Source organism: Paramacrobiotus metropolitanus, unplaced genomic scaffold (assembly GCF_019649055.1).
Source record: "Paramacrobiotus metropolitanus isolate TYO unplaced genomic scaffold, Prichtersi_v1.0 Parri_scaffold0000003, whole genome shotgun sequence".
Classification (NCBI taxonomy): domain Eukaryota; kingdom Metazoa; phylum Tardigrada; class Eutardigrada; order Parachela; family Macrobiotidae; genus Paramacrobiotus; species Paramacrobiotus metropolitanus.
The window spans coordinates 2,099,149-2,113,359 of NW_026570223.1; the positions used below are offsets into that span (position 1 = coordinate 2,099,149).

Below are 14,211 nucleotides of genomic sequence, written 5' to 3' on the forward strand. Positions count from 1 at the left end.
TAAATCTGCTACCGTTTTATCAAAGCTGTTTACGAAAATTACAGGCCATCTTTCACAATTTTGATGGATGCAGTTTGCAAAGATAGGATACGAATAAATTTAAGATTAGAAAGCAGCTCCCAATCTGGCATTTCCGCTTATGCCCTTGTATAGGCATCCAATCAATGCCCAGCGAAATCTTAACTGCCACGCCTCCGCAAAGGTTTCAAAAATACCACAACAAACTGGAGTAGAACTTGATTTCCCATTTTAAACATTAATTTGAATTTTATGGTGTTTAACTGTTTATCATTTTAGGCAGCATTATTGTTAATTTTAAAAGATTATATTTCTTTACCGTGCCTAAAATTGTTTCCACCCTTTGATCACTTCAGTCATTGTTGATGCTATGGAAAATCTCCGCCAACAAGTTGTCGACTTGGCGAAAGGTATAGGCTTCGCTAAGTAAAGTTACCAGCTACGAATGCAGTTCGCACCGCAATTTGTTTTGCAGCGGTGGAGTTCGTCGAAGGAGTGCTCGGCACGTCTGCGGTAACGTTCTCCTCGAAAATCTCCGCATTTTCCGAGCTATACGATCGCATTGATTCATTGATCAAGCAGCAGTCAGGTAAATGCACCGGCCCATGCATCAACATAACTGATCAACGGACTTGGTATGACGTGCAAGTGTTCTGTTGAAGGACGCAAAATTCTTTCATGGAACCGCGCTGATCACTTTCCCGAACTGCTCCAGTGGATTGAAAAATTCCCGGGCGCCGATGTATCGCAGGTGGAAATCAAGGAAGCGCCTGGGCGCGGTTATGGAGTTTACCTTAAAGAATCCATTTCCCCGGAGGTATAAAATCTGCATGCACGGTTCAAATGGCAAGCAGCACGGTTTGCAGGATTTTCAGCACTAAATTGATCTTGCTTCTTAATTTTTCGGTTGATTTGGTTAGAGTGAAAGACCCGTGATAAGAGTTCCTCAGTCTGCGTGCATTACCGGTTCCTATTCCAGTTCCTTTGCAATCGGTACAGTCATCTTTTTGGACATTTATCGTTTACCTAATTACCTTTAAGCAGTTAAGTAATCGTCTCGTAATATTTTGTGCTTAGGCCGATGTTTATCCATTCTTCCTCTTCCGGAAAATCTCAAGCTGGTCGGAATTCTAATGTCAGAAGTCTGTCAGCTGAATGAATCGCAGTGGAGCTGCTATCTGAGTTAGTAATGCGGTGCTCTAAAAGAAATAATGGACAGTTAGGTCTATGGCAGGTTTTTCTAATCAGCTTTCCTAAGATTTGAGCTAGTGCATGTAGGGTCACATATGCTAGCTCGTCATGTTAACTTTTGCATATTACAGAAATGATGGCTGTAATAATTGTAATTCATAAGGATGCGTTGATTTTAGGATCTCTTCCAACCGATTTCAGCACGATTATGCACCTGGATCCCGTGTCTCTTCGTTGTCTAGAAGGATCAATTTATTTTGGCAAGTGTTAAATGTTCAGTTCTCCTGATTTTAAGTGGACACTAAATCTAATAGCCTTCACTGAATTCAGCGCTGTATTTCAGCTTTCAGCACAATCTTGCCATTATAATTTTAATTCGGCAGTGCAAATTAAATTTCCGTATTCCTATTATGTACGAGTACTCTGTAGTATGTAGTACTATGTACTATTAAAGATTTATTTTTTTTTGCTTTTTGTTATAATGTTTGCCTCATCCATTCGCGCGCTGGTTGAACTCATTAGTGGGATTTTTACAGATGATGTTGTGCGGAGATATTGCAACGTTTGTAAACATTACATGAATTCCGTGATTGCCGTCGACATTCGGGTTACCAGCAAGGTAAGAAGCATAGTACTCTGTAGTTAGGTAGTTCGCATTTTTAAGTAAGGCACACGTTATCCTGAACCGAAAAGACATATCGCAGCGCAAATGTTTGTTGCTTTTGCAGGGGGAGAAGAAGAAATTCGCTTCTTTGTTCACATTTGAGCTGTTCCGGTGAGGATGCAGAACGGTGCATTCCCGCAGTGCAGTTCATTGTAATTTTATTTATATTGCGTTTTACAGTTGGGCTTTAGATGTCGTTATGACCCGATCCAATGCTGTGCCGGTTCCTGGTTTAAATGAACCTATCATAGCTTTGATACCATTGCTGGATATCATCAATCACGGAAAGGGCAAGGTATGCTTTGTTTTGCAGCGGTAAAAGACGCGTTAAGCGAGAAAGCGTTCTGCGGCAGAGGTAAATAGAACCGTGTAATAGTGCGGTTAAAAACTGAGTGGGCATTCAGCTACTAAAAATGGTCTGTATTTAACAGGTTGCTGATTAATTCCCAATTAGCTTATTGTTGAAACGTGTTACAAGGCATGATATGTCCAAATGTTTTTAGGATAAATTTAGCTGTGTTTCGGATGAGAGTAAAACATTCTTCGCAGAGTTGCGGTCGACACAAGAACTTAATGCCGGAGAAGAGGTTCGCTCGATTATACCGTAGTATATGCATTCGCTGATAAATCAGTAGTGTTTCTTCCAGCTTCTGATGAGCTATCAGCCATTGTCTGTCAAAAACCGTTTAATTAATAACGCTTTTGTCACTGCGGACGAAGGAATTTTCCAGCTTTTTATTGGTTAGTATTATATCACATCTTGCCTAACCTACTGTCATGGTGGTCAGTTAATTTGTTGTTATTAAATCAGATTTACAATCTCAGACGGAAGAATCGGTGAAATCGATTTTGGGCGACTGCGACGCATATTTTCACAGGTATGCAATTTGAGCTATTCGGAAAACAGCTGTTTCCCTATTCCGTTTCGAATTATTTTACAGGCGCGAAAATGGCACGTGGGAAGTGCTGGGTGAATTTCTCCCATCCGGACAGGTCACCGATTTAACTTTGACCGTTTTACGTACAGCTGTGGCGCTAAGGGAACGGGATCTCTGTGTCGGTAAGCAATAAAAATTAGCAAAAAATTTCGCAGAAGTTATCTCCATTAATTTAACCCGAAACAAGAATTAAGGACCTCAGAACAGTCGGAAGTCTGTATTTCATTGGAGATCTGTTTTTATGCTACCTTGATGTGCAGCTGCATATTCCGTAGGAAAAGCCGTTCCCGAAATCTTCATCCCAACCGAACTAACTGTTGACAAGCAAGTGTACACGATAATTGTCCGCACGGCTACGGAATTGCTTAACCGGTTTCCTAAAGCATCAGCTGAAGTAAGCAAGCGCCTTTTCTGAATTCTAACGTTTTGAAAATAACACGAACTTTCCTTTCACTTTCCTTACACATTTTCAAAATGTATTCATGCTGTTTGTAGGATGGGCATAGTTCCGCTCTGAAGGACTGCACAAATGTGGGTGTTGCTCAGTTGTGTCGTGATGAGGTTGCTGTGGAAAAGGCTCGTTTGCAGTGCATCATTAGTCATAACTCAGACCAGCTGAAGTCAGTGTTGAAGCTATTAGTGATAAGCGCAAAAGACCAACGCGTGGCTGTGGATTCTGCATCTTGAAAACATAATCTATTTGCGAGGTTTTTGTATGATTTTTAACAGTTCAGCCTATGCAGTATAACCGTGTACATTAGTTTTAACTCTTTTTGCATGTCGCAACTAGTCGAATCTGTGTCCAGTTTTGAGAACGCTATCGTTTTTTTAAACAGATTGTTCAGATTTGTAGTCTCTTGATCCAGGAATGAAGTGACCACTGACTATTGTAGTATTGACTGATCGCTTACTCGACAAATAAACGCTTGATAAATAACCTCATTTTATTGAAGTTATATAAAGTTTCGATCCGACTAAGAGTGTCCATAAAGCGCAATTAATACGCTAAGCTGCTGATTTGCGAACCATTTCAAAACAGCAAATCGAAACATAGTAAACTTGAAAAAACTTGCAACAGGCATATATTTTCCAAAACAAGGCATATACTCGTATTTTCCAAAACAATACTAATTTTATGATATTGGAAATGTAGTTGTGCTTATTTTTAATCCGAATTAATATGGGAAAACGTAAATTTTTAGAGTTCTGTAGGGCATATGAATGCGGTATTGCAAATGTGGAATACTATTGCATTCTCATAACTCCTGAACGAAAGCCGGTTAACACAAAATACAGTAAGTACGAGTATATTTCTAACACCGATATACAGTCTGCATATATTACGAAGAGTCAGACATCTTTCTCTGTTGGCTGGTATACGGCCAGTGCAGCGCACCATGGTGCATAAGCTATGATTCATAGAGATAAGAACGGGTATGTTAAAAAACGGAGCTCTGCAGCGCGGTATCTCGAATACGTGCGGTATAGTTGTTTTGACCATTCAGAGCATAGATAAGCTCCGGATCGTGATGACACACGTTACCAGTCGTTTCTACTGCGCATAATGCACAAAAAACCTACATAGGCGTTGGAAGATACCCGAATGTCTGAATCTGAGCATTGTTGTGGAACGATAGCGCACCAAAGCAAGTCTGCCTTGGCGTTCCTTTAATTTTGCACTGTATACGTGTGGTGCTAACTGCTCGATTATGTCACAGAATCTACTCGTAGCTGTATAGCAAAGCTGAAAGCGGTAGGGATTTTACGGCCCTACGTCATCGCGTGTTGAATTGATTTTCCCAGTGTATGCCGCTAGCTAGCAATACCGGTCGGAAATGTCATCGCTATCAGCTGCCGCTGCTTTCTTATAACAACGTACGGTACAACCGTATACTTCACGCTGTCAGTCACAAAATGATTCCGCATGCGCTACAGTGCGGAAACAGCTGAGAGTGAACGCAGCTTTCCTCGGCAAAAATTAATATTTTCTTACATGTCTTATCCGTATCGCGCGGCCATGAAAACTGGAATCAGTGTATCGCTATCAGCACCAGACGAGGTTTCCGGTAGTCTAGCCTTTTCTTCGCTTTATCCTTTTACGTACCAACGGTTTCCTTAAAAACCACTGTTGACTGAAGTTCCATTGGCCAATGGCGCTGATACACATCTTGCTGTTTATTGTGGTGATTTTGTTCCTGTTGTACAAAGTCCAACCACAGTATGTGGCGCGCTGGCTGGACAAAGTGCGCGGCCGTCTTCCCCCCGGGCCGTTTGGCCTGCCCATTATCGGGGTAACCGGGATCAGTGGGCAGGCCCCCTGGGAGACGTTCACGGACTGGGCCGGTAAGTACGGAAGTCCGTTAATCAGCTTCTTCAACGGATCCAGCTTCACCGTCGTCATCTCCGAATCTGATCTCGTCAAAACCGCCATGAAGAATCCGGCGTTCGACGGCCGGCCAGCCAATCACGCCTCTAAAGAATATTTCGGACGAGGTACGTGGTCATCTCCGGTCAGCAAATTATTGAGCAAAAATAATAATACTAGCTTACAGTACACAATACTTATAGACAATCAAAGATTTAGCGTGCAATACAAATACGTATACAGATACATATATGCAGGTTTGTATAATTCAAGATTAGATTTTTCGGTTGTGGGTAGAAGGAACACTTACATAACTGATATTTACAAAATTTAGTGTATTAAAGAAATAATTTTCTGTTATTAATTACGAAGCCAGTTTTCATGCTTAAATCTTCGGATGATGTATTATGTTTCGTCTCATGCCGTATTTATTTAGAGTAATTTAACTGCATATAAAAATAATGCAAACATTCCCAGACAAGCGCCGTTGATATATTCAGTTCTCGTTAGACGGCAGCACACAGTGCAGATTACAGAAACTGTTGTGTTGTTGTCCAGGCACGCGCTGAGTGTGTACATAAGTGTTAACGTGGGAAGTATTTACACTTGAGCCCACTACGGCGCAGAGGCAGCTAATTTCCGGTCTGATTGACTTTACCTTGTCTCTCGTGAATGACGGGATTCTGTTTGCTTTTTGTCACAGGCATTGGATTCACGGAAGGCGACACGTGGAAAACACATCGGAAGCTGGTTGTTTCCTCCATGAGATTTCTCTGTAAGTTCATAAATGGTTTCAGTGATAATGTGTCAAGAAAGGCCAGGCCGAATATATTGCTAATATATATATGCTAATATCTGTAAGCGTAGTGCTAATATATATTGTTAACGCACTTTCCTCTATTTCCGTAGTTTCCTTAGACAGCTTTATGTGTTTTGCCGCAATACCGGCCTCTTCTGCCGCTCTAAGTTAATTCGTCCGTATCAATATTATTTGTTGCGTAAACCGAAAACAGGCAGCTCGTATCTCAAAGATAGCAATTTGCTAATTTCGTTTAACATCGCCATAATTCGCCACGTACCGGTACAATTGGAGGATGATTAATGGAGACATGTTCTCGACCACATAATCATAATCAGATTTTATAATCAATTACTTTTTTGCCGCGTTGACCATATATTTGCCGCAACCATATTTCCATTTTGGCATATTTGATTTTTTTCTTAAGATTGAATTATCTCTTTTGGGGCGCTATTCATCATCCACATGGCAATAAATTGGACCTAGCTCATTAAGATTATTATAACGGTACATTTTGGGAAAAGTTTGCCGGCTAATCATTACCGCTAATGCAAGGTCGTTTAACGCTATTTTGTCACGAGATGAGCACATTTACTCTTGCTAATGTACATTTGCAGCGGGCAGCGGTAATCCCCAGATGGAGTTTGATAATCACATGAAAAAGGGTGCCTGGAATTTAGTATGCTCCTTTCGGGATGCATCCTCAAGGGAATTTGATCCGGCTCCATTCTTAACACAGGCGGGTATGTGCATGTGTTGTTTGCATGTGCGGCAGTTCACGCTTGCGTGGCTAATTGACTGTCCGCACTGCATTCGTTCTACCGTCGACCGGAAGTCATCGGCCTTTCGAAAATTACAATGCCAAGGTTGCCTCAGGAACTTGACAAAAACTATCCCAATTGTTTTTTGAGAAAAATAAGTGTTTTCCTGATCCTAATGATATCGTAAATGGCGTAAATGCTTAAGTTTTTCTGAAAAATCACTGAGAGCGTGCAAAATTTAATGGAATCTCACCATGAAAATATGGACATAGATATAGAAATACGTTATAGATATACACAGTGTTCACTTAGTCGGTACACATACAAATATGCGTGTTGTTTATTAAGGATAATTATATTTCGATAATAAAACGTTGCATTAAGTGGTACTGTTTTTTATACAGTTGCAGATATTTTGTCATTCCTGGTGTTCAAGAATGCCCTGACTTCGGATGATCCGCGCTTTAATGCCATGATTAACTGCTGTGAACGGGTGTTCTCCATTAATCCCAACACGGATGTCATGAATCTCTTCCCATTCCTCCAAAGCCTACCGTCTTTCCAGAAGAAGCGTGCATTTTTTGCGCAGACCCATGAAGAGCTTTTCAGTATTACGAAAAGCGTGATTTCCACAAGAAAAGCCGAACTGGACAAGGATAAACAGATTCTGTCTGATGAGGCGGTAGATTTCACCGAGGCTCTACTCAAACAACAAACAGCGGCATCCACTGAAAATGCAAAATTTCTAACAGGTATTGATGGAATAAAACTCTTACGCAAAATACTTTACTTGTAATTCAGCCGTACTTTGCATTTGAAAAAATAAATCTGATTGGGTGTGCTCTCATAATTAGGCGTCCATTACTATCACTTCACGGAAATCCAAGCACAGATTTCTAAAAATGTTGAACTGTCTTCAGACTTGGCAATGCTACGATGCAGTAACATACGAGAATATCGTTGATTTATATATATAATATGTATGTTGTGCCTTTAGATGTGGACGTTATGATGATGACCACAGAACTGTACATGGGTAAGTGGACCTTACACCGCCATATCTACACTATTGCTACTTTACAAATCTGCGTACTGCACTAATCACTAGACCGCCAACTTTTCTTGTAAATTGCAATGTTGCTTAATTTTACTGTGTCTTACAGCTGGCTCTCAAGATACGAAGAATGTATTACACTGGATTCTTTTCGTGCTCATTCTGTTTCCTGAAGAACAACAACGACTGCACGAGTACATTGTTGAGGTAATTGGGAAAAGTCGAGCGCCGAGTGTTTTTGACAAAGAGGATTTGCCGTATGTGGAAGCATTTATTCTGGAGACGCAACGCTTCTCCAGTTCCATGCCTTTTCCTCTGCCACATCGCACAGTGGTAGATACCACGTTAGGGGGATATCTGATTCCAGCCGGTAAGGATTATGGTCTGCTTGCATTGTACTGCACACAGAGATTTTGCCGTTGCAGTTTTTTCATTCTAAAAGACTAGATCCGAGCTAATCCGACTAAATCTGACCTAATATGTATTAAGGGTACTTAGGTAGATGGTCTTTTCTCAGTTCTCTGGCCGTCGTTTTACGAGTTTTTGCGACCTGCGTAAGTATGTGCATACTAGCACATTATTGGTAGGCTTTGGATGACCTTTAGCAATACGGACAACACCGTATTCGATATCGATGGCATAACATTCATTTAATTTATTTCTTTGCATTTGTTACCTATAGAAATTTGGAAATTGGCATTAAAACTTACGGTGTTTTTACAGATTGTCCTTACAGTAGCTTTATGCAACTTGAATTACCGGTTGTAGTGCATCTTTCGCGAAAGGTCCAGGCATCTTTGAAGGAATTTAACCTACAAGTATATGTGTTTGTGCAAAGGGTTAACAGTTAACGCATTCATCCTTACGGGATGCTGTAAAGTCTTCTAGATACAAGCAGATTGATTGTATTTTCAGTAAATGCATTTCATATTTAAATTGCCCGGATTTACGTACTCAATGTTACGAAAAACCGTAGCTCTCTGATTACTGCGCCTGCAGGATGGCGTGAACTGCTCTGGTGTCGCAGACTAATTAGTGATTACCATTCTCATAACAGTATGATTTGCAGATACAACAGTGATAATAAATGCCTTCGCTGTTAATAATGACCGTGCCTTATGGAATGATCCAGAGATCTTCCGACCAAATCGATTTATGGGAAAAGATGGCAAATTAAACCAGCTAATCAGTAAAACAACTGGATTTGGGGAAGGTAAGTCAGCTGACGTGTCAGGAGAAGTGTACTGTGTGTAAGCCGGTAACTCATGCAATCAACTTGGGTTGTAGTCCAAGCAGTAGCAGTCCATTTTGAACTAGGTCATTTCGCAGTATGTCATTTAGTTTTTGTACAGGGCGACGCCGATGTCCAGGAGAACAAATCGCAAGAATAGTATTAATAGTTTTTCTTACGACATTGGTTCAAAATATAAAACTCGTGCATCCGGAAGGATACACGTTGCCGCCAGTGACGCGAACAAACGGAACATGTAAGTATAATACAAATATATGAAAATTTCTGTAGAAGTATCCAATTTGTCTTCGATGTTTCGCTTTTACAGCATCACAACCACCTTTCTTTGAGATTTCCGTTAACATGCGGGATGTTCAGCATTAGCAGCTTGTTCCAGCTTTACTGAAATGCCGTTATAATGCCATCGATGTGATGTGACAAGAAGCTATAATTGTACGATTACTTTGTTTATTTGTCCCTCCACATCAAACAGAAGTTGGAAATCAAATAGAAGTGTGATTTATTATTCGTTGCATATTTTCCTTTACAAATAAACAAGGCAGTCAGTACCATGATTTAGGCAATGCTTTCGATTTCGTTGTCGAATGTCTTGCGTAATGGAAAAAAGTCTGTATACAACGCCATATTAATGTGAAGACTCTATAAACAAAATAATACAACAACTCCCAAAGCAAAGCAACAGAAGTTAGTAAATGAACAACAGTTACAACACACACTACAAAACTGTTCCTGACTGGTGAGTAAGTCCTTAAACTTCAGCAGAAATTTATCAAAAACGCGCGACAACAATATCATTATAAAAGAAGATCGCTCGTTAGCAAATGCATCGGTTCCGTTAAGTACATAAGTGCTTATAAACATTTTTAATTTTATGTAACGAAATTCACAAACAGATCCTGAACAAAGGGTAGGTAAAACTCATTGTCAGTAAGATCGCACCCCGATTCATTTTTTTCCACTGCCCAGCTTCGCATGGTATAAGGCACTTGACAGCTGCACGCTAGAGGGTGGTGCTTTATTCCTGTTGCAGCAATACTCTCGTGCCAAACCTAAACCATGTGATATTTACAGCAGGAGCTATCAAATAAATAGCCTAACGCAAACGACCCATAATAAGAATTAAAACGTACAACCCTAACTCAATAATTATAAGTATTCGTGAAGTTAAACATGGGCTCTTTCTTCTAGTAAGTAAATTATGGATATGTGTTCTTCAGAAATTATACATATCTTTATAACCATTTTTATTATGTAACCAACTCTCCATTAAATTGCAAAAACTTACCCACTGCTATCTTCAAACGAGTTTGTTCCATTGTAGAAGCGGTGGCATTAGGCGCATTTAATTCCGCATAAGAAAATAGACCATACAGCGCCGCTGTGAAACACTGCCGCCAGGAACCGCATTGTTCCACTTTCTCCTGAAAGCATCCATAATTTAAGTTCAGAAAAAATATGACACTCGACGAGCTAATAAAAAATATGTTTAAAGACTTCAAACTTTTCAATTCCACCACGTCAAACATGTACAATCACCGCAATGGCGCAATATAATTTCATAACGGAACAGCTCCTTGCATGACCTTTATATAACATCCACATTTGTAAAAGAAGCACATCAGTTCAGATCACCTGCAGTGCAGCCACATTGACGGGGCCATTGCCGGTGGGGACAGTATCCCATGAGCAGACCGCTGGTATACAGGTCAGTGGAGAAAAAACAGTCCGCGCGTGACCAGATCGTTTGAAACAACGACGCGTTCTCGGAGGAGGAAAATCCTGTTAACGGTGAAAATCCGACTGTGCACACGTACGAGTTTCGTAGATGATTTACACGGTATCACGAATTACGTATCAGCGCAAATCCATTTTCTAACGCAACATCCATGCAAACGAATAAAATTACTGAGCGCGCAATATACTGTAATTTGATAGATCACTAATTAGAAACACTACCATTACAGAGCCGTTCGTCAACTAACCGGATCGGAATATACGCGGCCAATCCTAGCTCGACGCTGCGGACGCAGTGGACCGGCAGAAGGGGGCTTTGGAAAAGGAGGAGTTCGAATTGCTGTTCCAGGTAGTCCCCTTCGCCCTGAACCATCCCCGATTTCCGGCGAAAAGCGCCCCTCTTCGGCAGGAGTGGGCGCTGATAATCGCGGAAACAAATGGGATCCCGTAGCTGTACCGCCCGTAGCCGCAGACTTAAAAAAAACAGACGCATGAATAAACAACAGCACGACACTTTCGAAAAAAAAAACCCATTTGAAATTTGGCACACTGTCCATCCAATAAGAAGTGCAGCACAACTGCTCCATAGAAGAGGACACACACCCAACAAAAGTGCAAACTGATAGAAGATTTTGTTTAAAGGTTTTACCCGAAATCGTGCTGCATCTGCTTGGGCAGACGTGTGGAAAATGCGCAATGCCGCTTCGGTTTCGGCTGTCGACCGTGCTGTATCCGGTGGCTGCTCCTGGGCGACGAAGGCAAATCAATCGAAAAACACAACGCAGCATTTTTTCTCGGGTTCGGTTACAAAGACAAATTTTTTCTCGATTTGTTTCCTCAAAACAAACCTTTTTTCTCGGTTTTCGTCATAAAAATTTTTGTACTTACCTTTTCCTGTATAACCACAGTCGGAGGATCGGTACGCGGAGCTTCCTAAAAACCCACGAAGGCAGCATAGCAAGCGGTTAAATGTGATAGGCCACATAAATTAATGTCATCATTATTCACGTCGATTCGTGTATGAGTATGACCTGTTCGTTGTCTACCTTCTCGGCAGCCGCTTTCTTCGCCTGGAGAATGGCCGCCCATTTCGATCCCATTTTCTCATACGACGCCTCCATCGCGGCACTGAAATGGACACTCTTCCGCAGCTCATCCACCGATTCATCTTGGGGAGACAAAGCAATACTCTCAAATCTTGTTTATCAAGAATGAGTCAGTATTCCTGATTGTCTCACCTTCCGTCACGTACAGGACGATACAGGGCAGCGCTTTACTGCGCAGTTTTCCCAAGCACAGCGTGTGCTCTTCGATTGTCGCCGCACCGTTGATGGGCTGAAGATCCCCGAGGGAAATGGCCGACACGCGCGACCATGGACAGTCCTCGTTGACTTTCACTTCGTGAAAGAAGGCAATTGCGCTGCCTTTGGTGGCCGCCATATTTGCAAAGTACTGACAACAGAACGGGTCACTACAGGAATCTGCGACGTAGTTGCCCCTGCCCCCTCACGAGTCCAGAAGTGAAATGTGTAGTTAACTGTCAATTAACTGCACAGGATACCGAGAGAATTAAAATAAACTACGAAACGCTGCAAAAAAACAAATTATATACTGAAGTACTGGAAAACTTAAATCTGGATCTAGAACCACAGCTTGCTGTTCTAATTTCGAAAAACGATTACACGAATGCGAGACCAAGCAACAACAAAGTGCAAAATACCGCGGTACATAATGGCAGTTCGAATTAAAAAAGTACCGGGTGCATCCAGGCCAGATCCCGTGCCGGTGCGGCTGATGAGCGAATCGGAGCGCGGAAGTCATGGCAAGCTGAACTGTTCACGACTCTAGAAATCACGCAGAAATTTTTTAGTGTGTTTTTTTTACTTATCCGTAATCGTAAGAGTTACGTTAACCTTATGTACTATAAGTTAAGTTTTATTTTATTAAGCATTAGCACTACTTCAAGTACTCGTAGTCGTAACTCGTATTGTAATAGGTCCACAACACGCTGCAGGCTTTTCGGAAAAAGGTTACCTGCGAATAGGTATTACCACAGCGGATAAATGCTTAGTTGTGACCAAACTATTAATATCGAAAACGGCCCCAAAACCCAGCTACGCCAGGCGGGTAGTATGATGACGTAATCTTACGCCCTGCGCAAACGTATCTTAAGCATGAAGGCGGAGCGTGCAACTTACAGGGTCCGAGTGCGTGTGAACTACAAGGAGCGTGCAAGTTACGCTTGGATTACTCTATTAGCTATCCGAGTAGCTCAGTACAGCCAATCCGCATTGATACTTTGCTACAGCCAATTCGCATTGCCAAAGACTGCCATTGGTGGACACACGCTTTACGAATTGTTCCACCCCACGCAGATAACCTGCCGTACGCTGAGCACTTGGTTTCTCCTTAATCTGTAGCTTTCAGAAGGAAATAAAAAGGAGCAAATGAAATATCAGTTTCAAAACAAATAACAATCAAATATCAACAAAATGAACTTTCACGAGAAGATCGCCAAATTTAAAATTACGCATTTGGCATGTCAGATCGTTCAGCTCCAGTCGCAGTTCGCACTGCATGGCAGAGATAACTTCTGCAATTAGCTATGGTCAAATTAACGAGAAAATTAAACTGCACCGCAAGTTTAGATACTTTTTACAGTCTAGAGCACGAGAAATAATACTAAAATTAATATTACTTTTAAAATTAATAGAATCATTTCAACAATTATTCTTCTAATAATCAGTTATAATCTAATTCCTGTTGTTTGTATACGGAATTCCAGTTTGTTGGATTCTGAGATCGGCAGCCCAAGAGAGGTACAGAGAACCCCTGCACACAGCAAAGTTATGGTTTCGATTTTTTTCGGTTTGCATGCGTTTTGCGCTCGGCAAGGGGTACAGGGACACTCAAGCACAGCAGTTTCGGGCCTTGGGCCGTGTTTTAAAGCGCCTAACAATACAACTTTGGTCACAACTAAGCATTTATCCGCTGTGGTATTACTATTTTGTACCAGCTTCAGGAATACATAACAGTAATACCTACGTGGATATTTCCATAAAAGGGGCCAATGCTCCAAAATGATAATTGCGGAAAGGTCGACATCGGTTCAATACCGAGTCTTGCTAGTCTGAGCAACTGTTTTCTGCTCTCACTGTCAATGACTTATGCATAGCCTGTGTAGTTGTGTTGAGATCGCCGTAATGTGACCTTTATCATGCTCCACGATTAATTATGGTTAGTGGAATCAGGAATGGGTGTATCAAGAATACATTGCTCTTGAAAGTTAGCGCAGATTTGTGATAGGACTGCAAGAAAGTATAACTGGGCGGACAGCGGCACTCAATAAATTCGGGTAGCGAAAACATCCCTGACCTGTGAGCGGTCCCATTTTCAGATACTTTGTAAATGCATATCGGACAAGATTTTGTTTAA

General features: G+C 41.4%; 3 protein-coding genes across 10 annotated transcripts; 2 read left to right on the forward strand and 1 right to left on the reverse strand.

Moving 5' to 3' along the window:
- Positions 1 to 203: 203 nt before the first annotated feature.
- Positions 204 to 3,739, forward strand: LOC129598193 (actin-histidine N-methyltransferase-like). The gene is made up of 15 exons (XM_055495978.1): positions 204 to 428; positions 494 to 607; positions 681 to 835; positions 939 to 1,011; positions 1,096 to 1,200; positions 1,389 to 1,469; positions 1,746 to 1,828; positions 1,938 to 1,984; positions 2,054 to 2,168; positions 2,377 to 2,460; positions 2,521 to 2,614; positions 2,685 to 2,751; positions 2,815 to 2,933; positions 3,087 to 3,205; positions 3,307 to 3,739. The coding sequence occupies exons 1-15, from the start codon at positions 389 to 391 to the stop codon at positions 3,496 to 3,498; spliced, it is 1,488 nt and encodes a 495-aa protein (XP_055351953.1). The 5' UTR covers positions 204 to 388; the 3' UTR covers positions 3,499 to 3,739.
- An 866-nt stretch (positions 3,740 to 4,605) lies between these two features.
- On the forward strand, positions 4,606 to 9,630 carry LOC129598185 (cytochrome P450 1A1-like). The gene is made up of 9 exons (XM_055495966.1): positions 4,606 to 5,304; positions 5,880 to 5,951; positions 6,593 to 6,718; positions 7,141 to 7,488; positions 7,734 to 7,772; positions 7,900 to 8,160; positions 8,860 to 9,003; positions 9,143 to 9,277; positions 9,350 to 9,630. The coding sequence occupies exons 1-9, from the start codon at positions 4,962 to 4,964 to the stop codon at positions 9,403 to 9,405; spliced, it is 1,524 nt and encodes a 507-aa protein (XP_055351941.1). The 5' UTR covers positions 4,606 to 4,961; the 3' UTR covers positions 9,406 to 9,630.
- A 19-nt stretch (positions 9,631 to 9,649) lies between these two features.
- LOC129598203 (uncharacterized) lies at positions 9,650 to 14,125 on the reverse strand. Of its 8 annotated transcripts, none has more exons than XM_055496014.1 (10): positions 13,822 to 14,125; positions 12,533 to 12,620; positions 12,015 to 12,365; positions 11,808 to 11,944; positions 11,665 to 11,709; positions 11,426 to 11,521; positions 11,025 to 11,249; positions 10,675 to 10,821; positions 10,328 to 10,463; positions 9,650 to 10,091 (listed from the first exon to the last, which is right to left on the reverse strand). In XM_055496014.1, the coding sequence occupies exons 3-10, from the start codon at positions 12,214 to 12,216 to the stop codon at positions 9,988 to 9,990; spliced, it is 1,092 nt and encodes a 363-aa protein (XP_055351989.1). In that variant the 5' UTR covers positions 12,217 to 12,365; positions 12,533 to 12,620; positions 13,822 to 14,125; the 3' UTR covers positions 9,650 to 9,987. The 8 variants fall into 8 exon arrangements, with proteins under 8 accessions (XP_055351989.1, XP_055352004.1, XP_055351981.1 ...); XM_055496029.1 differs by lacking the exon at positions 13,822 to 14,125 and adding an exon at positions 12,975 to 13,540 and having other exon boundaries at positions 12,015 to 12,324; XM_055496006.1 differs by lacking the exon at positions 13,822 to 14,125 and adding an exon at positions 12,975 to 13,540.
- Positions 14,126 to 14,211: the final 86 nt, after the last annotated feature.

Coding starts and splice junctions, on each gene's coding strand:
- LOC129598193 (XM_055495978.1), top strand. CDS start 389: ATGGAAAATCTCCGCCAACAAGTTGTCGACTTGGCGAAAG. Junction 1,470..1,745: donor AGAAGGATCAATTTATTTTG/GCAAGTGTTAAA, acceptor GGATTTTTACAG/ATGATGTTGTGCGGAGATAT. Junction 1,985..2,053: donor TTCACATTTGAGCTGTTCCG/GTGAGGATGCAG, acceptor TGCGTTTTACAG/TTGGGCTTTAGATGTCGTTA.
- LOC129598185 (XM_055495966.1), top strand. CDS start 4,962: ATGGCGCTGATACACATCTTGCTGTTTATTGTGGTGATTTTGTTCCTG. Junction 5,305..5,879: donor TAAAGAATATTTCGGACGAG/GTACGTGGTCAT, acceptor TTTTTGTCACAG/GCATTGGATTCACGGAAGGC. Junction 6,719..7,140: donor TCCATTCTTAACACAGGCGG/GTATGTGCATGT, acceptor TTTTTTATACAG/TTGCAGATATTTTGTCATTC.
- LOC129598203 (XM_055496014.1), bottom strand. CDS start 12,216: ATGGCGGCCACCAAAGGCAGCGCAATTGCCTTCTTTCACGAAGTGAAA. Junction 11,522..11,664: donor CTGTGGTTATACAGGAAAAG/GTAAGTACAAAA, acceptor TTCGTCGCCCAG/GAGCAGCCACCGGATACAGC. Junction 10,464..10,674: donor TCAATGTGGCTGCACTGCAG/GTGATCTGAACT, acceptor GGATGCTTTCAG/GAGAAAGTGGAACAATGCGG.